The 13,152-nt window shown below is 32.8% G+C and overlaps 1 protein-coding gene across 1 annotated transcript; it reads left to right on the plus strand.

The window, feature by feature from the left end:
* Positions 1-1,451: 1,451 nt before the first annotated feature.
* Positions 1,452-5,984, plus strand: CR88 (Chaperone protein htpG family protein). Its single transcript, XM_079041193.1, has 19 exons — positions 1,452-1,886; positions 2,174-2,247; positions 2,341-2,466; positions 2,552-2,645; positions 2,742-2,825; positions 2,905-3,048; positions 3,157-3,273; positions 3,370-3,414; positions 3,515-3,589; positions 3,683-3,787; positions 3,883-4,023; positions 4,109-4,201; positions 4,289-4,366; positions 4,449-4,703; positions 4,789-4,891; positions 4,969-5,143; positions 5,233-5,338; positions 5,435-5,524; positions 5,622-5,984. Exons 1-19 carry the CDS (start codon positions 1,608-1,610, stop codon positions 5,820-5,822), a joined length of 2,385 nt encoding a protein of 794 aa, XP_078897319.1. The 5' UTR covers positions 1,452-1,607; the 3' UTR covers positions 5,823-5,984.
* Positions 5,985-13,152: the final 7,168 nt, after the last annotated feature.

Consider the following 13,152-nt stretch of genomic DNA (forward strand, 5'->3'; position numbering starts at 1 on the left):
TTAGAACAATAGAGCTTGACTAAGAAATGAATAAAGAGAGAAAATAAACTCTAGAGGTGTAGAATGGGACGATTTCATGAGATGCCAGGAAAAGGTATTTATAGTTTCTGATGATTGGAAAGAAAGCTTATTTGAATTGACAACTAGATAAAAATAACAATCAATATCTAAAATTCAAATCTCCTTCCTTTTATCTTGCATGAGACGATCTCTTGAGATTTTCATCCACCCCTTTTAAGAGATTCAAAACCTTCCATTATTCAATTATTGAATAATTAACATTTAATCAAAGCCCTTTGAATTTATTCTAAATTAATTCCAAACTACTTTCTAATTGATTTACCATCTCATGCACAATTAATAAATTATATATATATATATATATATATATATATATATATATATATATATATATCATAACATTCTAATACTATTTAGATCAATGATAGCAACCTAAAAAGAACTCTACTATTAATGAAAAGTCTTACAAATTAGTTCACATTAAACACTATTCCAACACTACAACCCATACAAGAGTATACATCTAATTTTTAGAGTCCCTATCCAATATCGATAGTAACTCACCACTAAAAATGCTCTTAAAAACAACTATCTACACAAATTATTTTTCTTCATCCTTAAATCCAACCATCCCTTACACCCTTTCACACAACACATATATCTTTGAAAATTTAATGTTGAATTAGAATAATATTTATATCTATCTTTACCGTTGAACCAAATTAGATATCAAATTCTTATGATCATAACTCCTTAATTTTTCATAATATGAATCTAAGGTTCCTTCAATTTCATTTAATGCATAATTCTTTGCATTTCTACATGCCTAACACTAATGTTGATGTTGAATTCTTTAAAACTTCCAATTTCATTTGTCTTTGACTCATCCTTATCCATGTATATGACAATTAACCCAAAATTTAAGGTTGTAGCATAATTATGTTTTGCTATTAAAGACTAAATCTGAAAGGATTTTTCTTTATCCTCCCAAATTGTGGAGTATATTCTAAAATAGCACAATGTCTCTTTCTCATTTTACAATACCCAATCAACACTCTAGTTGCATCAAATTTTCATACTATAGATTACCTCTTGATGTCTTATTCATATGAATTCAACATTCAACCTTTTGCACCAAAAAACGGTTCAAAGTGGTAATCTTTAAACATAATTCATCAAAAGCGGAGAAACCTCATTGTAATGACATTTTTTCCATATAACTAATCACAAGCTCTCAAGTTAATACTTAATACATAATTAAGCAATAAAACTGCTTTCATTTGTATGATGTAAACATTTAACAAATATTTGTTGTTCGACAAAAGTAAAAAAAATAAAAATAAAATAATTTGATGATTATTGAAGATAATGTGAAGGATGATGAAATGGCACCATCTCCACCTTACAATTTCAAGAAGGGAAAACTTCCAAAAATAGCCGGCCAACTTCTAGAATCCTCTTCATCTCCCCTAAAACCCCTCTTCCTACCCTCGAGGGTTTTTGCGGCCCCCTTTAATCCTTCACACTCCTTCTTCCGACTATCGCCTCTCAATTGAACAGAACTTCTTTTTAGGGTTTTCAGTGTTATGGCTCCTGTTTTGAGCAGAAGTTTAACCCCGGCTTCTGTAGCCTCACTCCCTTATTCTCCACTCTTTTCATCTAGAAACAATACCCATAATCGTCTGTCTTTGAGAAGTGCGTTTTTGCATCAAAATGAATTGAAAAACAACAGCTTTTCTTGCTCTGGGTTGAAGTGGAAAGTCGACAAAAGAGGTAGTAGTGTCGTGGTGAAGTGCGAGGCTTCTGCGGTTGCTGAAAAAGAAGCCCCTGAGGCTTCCGGCGAGAAGCATGAATACCAAGCGGAGGTCTGTTTCTTACAATTTCATTAGTTATTTGGTTTGAAATTGGGTTATACCCAATTTCATAACTTTTTAGGGTTATCTTTAATCATCTCTCTCTATTGAAAGATGTTGTCGATATTTCGATTGATTGAAATTGAAGTTAGTTCATTTCATACTTTCTTATCCATTCGTTTTATCTATGACATAATTTCATAATCTTGTTCGAACAAAACGATTTTACTTTGTTCTTATTGATTGTAAGGTACTTTTTCGTGCTTATGAAGCTTAAAAATCTGAACTTCTGGATACAGGTTTCTCGCTTAATGAATCTGATAGTTCATAGTTTATACAGCCACAAAGAAATTTTCCTCAGGGAGCTTGTGAGGTAAAAACATCTCTACAGTCTACACGTTTCATGCTTGATTTCCATCTTTTATCATTTTTAAAAACAAAAGTTCTAATAATAAACCTTCTTCAGTAATGCAAGTGATGCTCTTGATAAGCTGAGATTCTTAAGTGTAACGGATCCCTCATTACTTGGAGATGCTGGTGAGCTAGAAATCCGAATTAAACCTGATCCAGAAAAAGGGACAATCACAATATCGTAAGATTACTTACTTATCTCGATTCTTGAAGCTTTCTTTATAAATTATAAGAGATTTACAAACTATTTTCCCCCCTTTTTGTAGAGACACTGGTATTGGAATGACCAAAGAAGAACTAATAGACTGCCTTGGAACCATTGCTCAAAGTGGAACTTCAAAGTTCTTGAATGCTCTCAAGGTACCTTACCTTTTATTTTCATATAAATCATTAACAAATATGTACTACATTACATTAATCGGTTAATTGTATAAAATCTTGAATCTTTTTGTGTAGGAGAACAAGGATCTTGGAAATGATAACAGTTTGATTGGTCAATTTGGTGTTGGGTTCTATTCGGCTTTTCTGGTTGCTGAAAAGGTCCTTAACACCCTTTTCCCATTTTCTTACTTTCATAATTTGTCAATGAAAAATGATTCTAAATATTTTATAAAAACAGGTGATTGTTTCCACCAAGAGTCCAAGGTCAGACAAACAATACATCTGGGAAGCAGCAGCTGAGAGTAGTTCATATGTAATTAGAGAAGAAACTGATCCTGAAAAACAGATTCGTAGAGGAACAGAAATAACACTCTTTTTAAAGGTCCTTCAAATCTTACAAAGTTCAATCTTTTTTGCTTTTATTTTATTTATTTCAAGTTCAATTAATGTTTTAGTTTTGTTTAATTTAATTTTGTTTTGTTTTGTGTAGGATGATGACAAATATGAGTTCACTGAGCCAAGTAGAGTTCAGGGTTTGGTTAAAAACTACTCACAGTTTGTTTCTTTCCCGATTTTCACATGGCAAGAGAAATCAAGAACAGTTGAGGTAAATTACTAATTTTTTTTAATGTGTTTGTGTCATGAGGGACCCACAAAATGAAAATTTAGCTAAAAGTAAGTATGATTTGAAATTTGTTTTCAGGTAGAGGAGGAAGAACCAAAAGAGGGTGAAGAAACACCATCAGAGGTAAAAACTAAAAAACCAAAGTGTCTAATTCAAGCTTAAATGAAAATTTGTTGCTTTTATATGATTTATTTATAAAAAAAAAGTAATGCTTGTTTTCCAGGGTGAGAAGAAGAAGAAAACAAAAACTGAAAAATACTGGGATTGGGAATTGGCCAATGAGACAAAACCAATTTGGGTAATTTAAAAAAGTGAATTTCTTTTTAAAAAAAAAACTTTTTGAGCCACTTGTTTGCTTAACAATTTGTTAATTTATATAATTGAAATGCAGATGAGGAATCCTAAAGAAATTGAAAAAGATCAATACAGTGAGTTTTACAAGAAGACATTCAATGAGTTTCTTGATCCTCTTGCATACACTCATTTCACCACAGAGGTACTTGTTCTACCTTTTTCTTACATTTTCTAGATTGATTTATTAAATTTAAATGATTAAATCTATATATTTATTTACTGTTTTCTTTTTTGTAGGGTGAAGTGGAGTTTAGAAGTGTGATTTACATTCCTGGAATGGCTCCAATGAACAATGAAGATGTAGTAAATCCCAAAACAAAAAATATTCGTCTTTATGTGAAACGTGTATTCATTTCAGATGATTTTGATGGTGAACTTGTAAGTCTTTTTTTTTTTTAATAACATGTGAAAATCATGACATAATTATAAAAAAGAGACTAATTTGTAAAATCTTGATATGCAGTTTCCAAGATACTTGAGCTTTGTAAAGGGTGTGGTGGATTCAAATGATCTTCCTCTCAATGTTTCACGAGAAATTCTTCAAGAAAGTCGAATTGTATGTCTAAAAATCACATCTTTAACTGATTAAATATTTAAATTTAATATAAATAGTATTACAAACCTTTTGTTTCTTGTACTTCAGGTAAGAATAATGAGAAAGAGACTTGTTAGGAAGACTTTTGACATGATTCAAGAACTTGCTGATAGTGAAAACAAAGAGGTTAACAATCAAACATTTTGTTTTCTTGTTTTGTTTTTCTTTAATGTGAATCATGAACTCAAGTGGGATCGATTTATTTCAGGATTATAGGAAGTTTTGGGAGAATTTCGGGAAGTTTGTGAAGTTAGGATGCATTGAAGACACTGGAAATCACAAAAGAATAACACCATTGTTGAGATTTTTCTCTTCTAAAAGTGAAGAGGAATTGATAAGTCTAGATCAGTATATTGATAACATGGATGAGAAACAAAATGCAATATATTATATTGCAACTGACAGCTTGCAAAGTGCCAGGTCAGCACCTTTCTTGGAGAAATTAGTGCAGAAGGATATTGAGGTATCTATGGATCTTTAATCAAATCTTTCTTGACTATGTTTTATTGGTTATAACATGGATGATTAAATGTTTTTATTTTGTTTAGGTGTTATATTTAGTGGAGCCTATTGATGAGGTGGCAATTCAGAATCTTCAGACTTATAAAGAGAAGAAATTTGTAGATGTCAGCAAGGAAGATCTAGAGCTTGGTAAGTGTAAATAAAATGTAGTGAATTGTTTTTTGTTGGGAGTGGAGGGGTAAAATGGTCATTTGGTCATATTGCAGGTGACACTGATGAGGTTAAAGAAAGAGAAAGTAAGCAAGAGTATATCCTTCTGTGTGATTGGATGAAGCAACAACTTGGTGATAAAGTAGCAAAAGTACAAATCTCAAGTCGTTTGAGCTCTTCCCCTTGTGTCCTTGTCTCTGGAAAATTTGGCTGGTCTGCTAATATGGAAAGGTTGATATTTTATTTATTTATTTTTTTTTATAAAAAGTTGTGGTTATAAATTTTTTATTAATTGAATTTAATTAATTTATAATGTTCAGGCTAATGAGAGCACAAACACTTGGTGACACATCAACCTTGGAATTCATGAGAGGAAGAAGAATAATGGAAGTCAACCCTGATCATCCAATCATCAAGGACTTAAACGTAAATAAATTTCTATTTTTGAGTTTTGACACATTTATTTATTGATTATATTATTTATTATTTATTAGTAACTAACTTGATATATAAATGTTTTAGGCTGCATGTAAAAATGCACCAGAAAGTACTGAAGCAAAAAGGGCTGTGGAATTGTTATATGAAACGGCTTTGATCTCTAGTGGATTCACTGTAAGTTTTTTATTTTAAAAAAAGAAAGATTGATTTTCTTTCTACATTCTTGATTCTTGTGAAATTGTGAATTAATTAAATGTGTTTATAATAATAGCCTGATAGTCCGGCGGAATTGGGGGGAAAGATTTATGAGATGATGGCGGTGGCTCTTGGCGGGAGATGGGGACGAGTGGAGGAAAGTGAGGCGGCGGGTGAAACGTCGGAATCAGCTCCGGAATCGGAATCGGAAACAACGGAGACGGAAGTGGTGGAGCCCTCGGAAGTAAGGACAGAGGCTGATCCATGGAGTACTTGATACGTTTTATTTAAATAGAAAACTTAAGTTGTTAGAAAGGCAGAGAGAGTGGTTGGTTTCCATTTGGGATTTGGAAGGAGGGAGTATAAATTTTGGACTCAATTTATGACAAAAATGTTCTTATTTATCGATTATCTAAAGTGACCTTTTAGCATTGAAAAAGTGGAAAAGTGGATGTATGTGGTATATCAACTATCAATCATTAAAAACCAGAAGTTGTTGGAGACCGAGGGCTTTTTGGAAAGGAATTTATGAATCTCAATATTCTATAGGAATCTAAGTAAGTACTAACGACAATATCTTATATAGTCGGCCTTCATGAAAGTTACAATACTTGTAGCTCGTCAAGAATACTAATTTGCCCTCTAAAAGATTGAGTCGATAACCACAATGATATTGACATATTGTTAAGAGTTTCTAAGTAGCAATACACTTTTCATGTTATGGACTTTAATGTTTGTCTACAATAACTCTAAACAAAAGGTGTTTCTATAAGCATTTTATGGGGATCCCAAAAGCGTTTGTTTTTCATTTTTTGTTGTGTTTTGGTGGTGGTTATTATTTTTTTTTTCTTTGGTAATTACATCAGTTATCAGTTGTCATGTGTCAAATCGTATGTTTAGTTTTTATTTTTAAAAATTAATTCGGATAGTCTCCTGTTTAAGTTAAACTTGTAAGCTTTGTCTTTATATGCAATTTTATTGTTTATGTTAAACTTGTAAGCTTTGTCTTTATATGCAATTTTATTGTGCTTTTAGTCTATGTCAAATCTGAAATGACCATAATTCCTTTTATGCATTTCTTTTCCAATTAAATTAATGTTATTATATTATTATTATTATTATTTTTAAAAAATAGAAAAAAATACCCCCACCCTAAAAATCTAACCTACTATATATTGTCCTTATTTTTCTCTTAGACGAGTCCTAAGCGTCATCATCACCACTACAAATGGACCACCAGACCATCGGTTGCCGGAGACGGTGACCTCACCGAAGCAGATTTCTTTTTCTGGAGTTTTGTTGTAGATTTCTTATAAAGGTGAACGATTTTCGATATCACATGCGCAACCTCAAACGAAAGGATTCTGATTGTTTCTGGAGTTTTGTTGCATAATTCTTGCTTGTTCTTGGCTGATGATGATTTCGAAGACGATTCGAAGAGGAGAGCATGCTTGGGATTCGAACTTATTTAATTCCACATCCATAGCAACCATGGCTCTGCCAACATTGCTGAATGCTTGACGTCCCCAAGCTTCAAGTCGTCAGAGATGGTCACCTGTGGTTTCTCGATTTTTTCTCCGGTGACATGTGGTTTCTTTAGCCCACTCTCTCTTACCTTCACCCATTGATCTTCTTCATTTATACATCACCGATGCTCAATTTTTGCAAGTGGGTTTTCAGATTTGAGGTTTGGATTTTCCGATTTGATATGGTTTGATTTGAAGGTTTGGGGTTTTTTGGGAGGTGAACGGTGGTGAGTCGTAGTAGCGTTTCTGGAATCGAACATGTAGAAGACAAAGCGTTTTTGGAATCGAACATCATCATTTTCCGCTTTCTCTGATTTCTGGTTTCAGGATCGACTATATGAAAGGACTTAATGAAGTTCATAGCAACAAAAACTACAAATTGATGTCCAATCATTACAGAGTGTGAGAGGGAGATAGAAATATCGGGGAAGGGAATGAATATGGTTGAAGGGAGTCGGCGGATGTGTACTAGGAGTCGACCTCGATTTCTGGTTTGATTTCTTTCAGCTTGCCGGAGAAGACGAAGGATGTGCAGAGGGAGGGAGGAGGCTGTTGGCTGAAGAAGTAAGGGAAGAGTGAGGGGTGTGGTTGGTGAGAATATTTGTTTTTGTTTTTTTTTAAAGAAAAAATTCTAAAAATGATATGTAAATAAAACAAAATTAAAAAATAAATTGTTAAGAGCAAATTAGTATTTTTATGTTCATAGGGCTAAGCGTGCAAGAAAAAACAAACTTAGGGATGATCCGAGTTAATTTTTAAAAATATGGGCTAAATATGCGTTTTGATAAATGCACGGTAATTTACCTTTCTTTTTTGGGAGTAATTAAGAAAGCAACTCATACAATTGGGTTATGTACATGTTGACAGCAAAAAGAAAGACAAAATTGCAAAAATGGTCCCTATGATTTGTCGATTTAAAGTAAATTATACGAATCATCCTTCGTGCAGATGCCAAAAGATACGTTTAGTCCATATTTTCAAAATTAACACGGACCGTCCCTATTTGGTTAAAAGTTGTAAGCTTCATCCTCGTTGGTTAAAATGACTATCTTGCCTTTTTCTTTTTCTTTTTCATTTACTTTTCAATTGTTTATAATTTAACAACTATTTTTTATTAATTATAACTTTAAGAAAATGAAATTTCCCTTCCAACCATCTCCGGTCATCAACTACCTTCGACCACCCGTCACCTCCGACCACCTGCTACCTCCGACCACCAGTCACCTTCAACCACTGGCCGCCTCCGACCACCGGCCACCTCCAGCAAACAACACCAACCACCTCCGTTCAAACAACACCATGCACCTGTAAATTAAAAAAACCTAAAATTAAACCTGAATCCAACACTACATTTGAAAGAGATCTATATATATATATGTGTTTATTTACCGAATCCATACCCTAGATCTAAAAATCGATCAAACAAAGAAGAGAGAAGAGAGGGTTAGTGGAAGATTATAGCCGGACACAAACTCTTAAAACCAATTGTCCTACCACTGCCATGAAACCTGCAACTTCAGTTGTCTTCTCCTCTAAACTCGTGTGAACAAATCACTGAAATCGTTTGGGAAGCTAGATCGTCAGGAAAGTTTAGACGGTAAAAGAGGGAAACAGACGGTAGTGGATCAAAGAGAGAGTTTGGGAGGTGACATATGTGTGTGGTATTCACTGGAGTTGATGGTTGGGGTTAGTGTCGGTGTTTCAGAGATGAGAGTTATGGTTGGGGTCGGTGTCGATGTCGTTGGTGTGATATACAACTAGTGGGGAAGATGACATTCTTCTCCAAACAAACATTGTCGTTCCCTTCCCTCTTATTCTCCGACCAGACCACCGTCGTCCCCCTCTTCTCTGACCAACCTATTTTCCGGCGAAATCTACTCCGTGATTAGGGTTATTTACTAATAGGTTTAGTTAAGGGTTATTTCCATAAAAGACCTTATATTTTGACTTTTTTTTCTTTTTAGACCTAATTTTTTTTCTTTTCCGAAAAAGACCCAATTTTTAATTGTTACTTGTTATTTTAGACCCTAACAGGTCACCAAAAGGGAAATTAAGTATTTTTATTTCATAAAAGACCTTACATTTTGTACTTTTTTCCAGTTTAGACCTAAAATGTTTTTTATTTCAAGACTAGTTGTATAAAAAACGTAATTATATCCTTTTAGTTTAAACATAGATATCGATTTAAACAATGTTATTGTTATGCCTAAATTTATTTATGATTGGACAATTCTTTGTCCATGTATATTTATAAATAAAAATAAAAAATAAAAAATAAAAAAAATAAAAAAAAGTAGTTGTAAAAGCTATTTCTTCACTACATCAAGTTCATGTAGCTTAATTTCGTCAAGGCATAAAAAACATAATTATATTCTTTTAGTTTAAATAATAGACAACCATTTAACTTTTGCATCGTATTGATTTACGCATAAAACATTTTTTTTAAACCATTACACATACAATGAAATTGTATAGTATATTTTTTTTTTCACGAGTGTAATATAAATAATAACAAAATGTTTTGTCTACATTTGGGAAAATTTACAGTTTCTAGCTCCAAAACCTTTTTTTTAATATTATTGGTTTAATTAGTTTTTCGATTTTAGTTACATAAAACAATTACCAAAAGTTAGGAGTTGAATAGATAGACATGTGAAGTCAAATTTCCTAACAACACAAAAGAGATTTTATATAATTTTAAGATCATAAATTCAGTAACCAATTGAGTACCACACAACTTCAAACTTTTTTAAATTAAAATGAAATCCTAAATTTTATTTTGGTAATTATTATGATTATACTAAAGAATCAATAATCGCGATATACAAACACCATGTATTGATCTAAACACAATGTATACATAAGATAGATTAATAAAATGAGGTAGTAGGCCAACTATTTAATTTTCATTTTTCTACAAAAATTTCATAGTTTTCTCAGTTTGCTCATTCACCACATTCCAACCATTAATAATAATGTCAACCATCGTATTTGGATATTTAAGTGTGCGGTATCATTTTTGTTATTTGGATTTTCAACTTATGCTCAAATGGTTTCATTCCCATAATATAGTTTTATGTATTTATATGTGATGTTAACATTTTTTAGGAATGTCTTAAACTTGAATCTGATATATCTAAACAAAACTATTACGAATGTTTAAGATTAATATTTTTATGTATGTATGTGATATAATTATAACATATTATTCAATAATGAGCTAATGCTACAAAATATTATATGGCTTTGGTTTAGGAGTATGATAGTGAGTGCGTTTGTTAACTGTTCTAAAAAAATTGATTAAAAAATTCGACCAAAAAAATAATATAGAAAAATGAGAGAGGGAAATATGTCCAAACTCACGAAATAAGTATAATAGGCAAACTAAAAAATTTATTTTGTATATAGTTTGTTAAATTACATGGTATGTTTTTTTCTACAAATAAAAAAAGTTGTTATTATGCTAAAAGATTCTTCCTAGCCATGTATTATCCATGTTACCAAAAAATATCAAATTAACATCAAACTTTTTATTAGCGGTAATAATAACATTTTTTTATAAACAATATATCAAGTTTAATGATATAACATATATCCAAGATAAAGTTTAATTATATCTTTTAGACAAAAATAAAATTTTGCAATTCTTCTAGGTTATATTCGCTCAAAAGATAATAGATTAGATAACATTTTTTAGTTTATATATGTATACTTTCTTTTTCGGTGGAGTCAAGAAGTATCTTATATATTTGGTCTTAAAGATTATAACCAATTTTAAAGTTGAGTTTATTTTGAAAAAAAAAACATTTTAGGTCTAAAATGGAAAAAACTATAAAATATAGGGTCTTTTATGAAATAAAAATACTTAATTTACCTGTTGGTGACCTGCTAGGGTCTGAAATAACAAGTAACAGGTGAAAGTTGGGTCTTTTTCGGAAAAGAAAAAAATAATGATGTTAGATTAGATTTATTGAATTGTTGTTATTCGTCGGAGATGATGAGAAACATTATTTCATTTCATGCATTGTTCAAACAAGGTTTTAAGTATTCTTTTAATGATTTGAATGGTTCAATTTATGTTTATAAGAATGGAAATTTTGTGTTTGAAGCTTAACCTTGTGATGGTGTGTATGAAATAGTGACTTGTGTTGATAGCTTAGGTAATAATGTGTTTAATATTGACTTGTCTAATAGTATAGACAAGGCATGCTTGTGGCATTGTCTTCATAGGCACATTAACAAGAAACGTATAGCCCAACTCCAAAAGGATGAAGTGTTGGAATCATTTGATCTAAAATCAGATGATATGCGTGAATCTTGTCTTTTGGGAAAGATGACAAAATCACCTTTCACAGGATCTTGTGAAAAAGGTGAAGGTTTGTTGGACCTCATACATACAAATGTGTGTGGACCCTTCAGATCAACCACAAAGGGATGCTAATCAATTCTATGTGACTTTCACTGATGATTATAGCAGATATGGTTATATCTATTTAATCAAGCATAAGTCAGAAACCTTTGAAAAGTTCAAAGAGTTTAAACATGAGGTCGAAAATCAATTGGCTAGGAGATAAAGGTACTTAGATCCGATAGAGGCGGTGAGTATCTTAGTATCGAGTTCAACGACTATCTAAAGGAATGTGGAATAGTTTCACAATCAACTCCTCCTAGGACACCACAATTAAATGGTGTGGCTGAGAGACGTAATCGGACCTTGTTAGACGTGGTTCATTCTATGATGATTCGTGCTTCACTTCCTATTAATTTATGGGGGTATGCCTTAGAGACATCCGCCCACATCCTCAATCTTGTCCCTACAAAGAAGGTTTCCGAAACACCTCACGAGATGTGGACGGGGAAAGTTCCCTCGTTGGCACATATTAAAGTCTGGGGTTGTGAAGCTTTCGTAAGACGAGAGACTTATGACAAACTAGCAGCTAGAAGTGAGAATTGTGTTTTCATTGGTTACCCAAAACAGTCTTTTGGATATTTGTTCTACAGACCTAGTGAAAATGTGGTCTTTGTAGCGCGAAGAGGAGTCTTTCTAGAAAGAGAGCTCATATTCAAAGAGGACAGTGGGAGCCCCATTGACCTTGAATAAATGCAAGAGTTAGCCAATGAAGGAACCTTAGAAGACACTAGCACTCAACCAGAGGAAACAGTTCCTCTTGAACCAGTTGATAACTCATTACCTCTTCGATTATCCACGAGGGTTAGTGTGCCACCTGAGTTATATGGTTTCCATATTACTTCAGTCGGTGAAACATTCATCAATGATAGGACACTGATAAATTTAGATGAACCCGTTACTTACAAGGAAGAAATGACAGGCCGAGAGGCTTCCAAGTGGAAAGAGGCAATGGAAAGCGAGATAAAGTCCATGTATGACAACCAAGTTTGAATTTTGGTTGATAATGCACCAGGTCGTAAGATAGTTGGGTGCAAATGGATCTTCAAAAAAAGATAGACATGGATGGATATATGCACACATTCAAGGATCGACTTGTTGCAAAAGGTTTCACTCAAACCCCGGGGGTTGATTATGATGAGACCTTCTCGCCAGTATCTAAGATTAAGTATATTCGGATATCGCTCGCCATAGCTGCCTTTCATAACTATGAAATCTGGCAGATGGATGCCAAGACTGCTTTCCTTAATGTGAAGTTGGCTGAGAATGTTTACATGAATCGGCCAGAGGGTTTTATTGATGAAAAGTTTCCTTATAGAGTGTTCAAGCTTGAGAAATCCATTTATGGATTAAAACAAGCATCTCGTAGCTGGAATCTTTGTTTCCATGAGAAGGTCACCGATTTTGGTTTCTATAGGAGTAAAGATGAGTTTTGCGTGTATATCAAGGCTAGTGGGAGTATAGTAACTTTTCTGGTGTTATATGTCAACGACATATTACTCATTGGTAACGACGTTCCAACCTTAAAAGATGTTAAGTCTTGGCTTGGAAAGTGTTTTTCCATGAAAGACCTTGGAGAAGCTGCCTATATTCTTGGGATTAGAATATTGAGAGATAGAAAGAAGAGACTAATTGGACTTAGTCAGAGCACATACTTGGACAAGGTACTAAAG

Source organism: Lactuca virosa, chromosome 4, assembly GCF_052849685.1.
Source record: "Lactuca virosa cultivar CGN04683 chromosome 4, Lactuca_virosa_CGN04683_v6, whole genome shotgun sequence".
NCBI classification, from domain to species: Eukaryota; Viridiplantae; Streptophyta; class Magnoliopsida; order Asterales; family Asteraceae; genus Lactuca; species Lactuca virosa.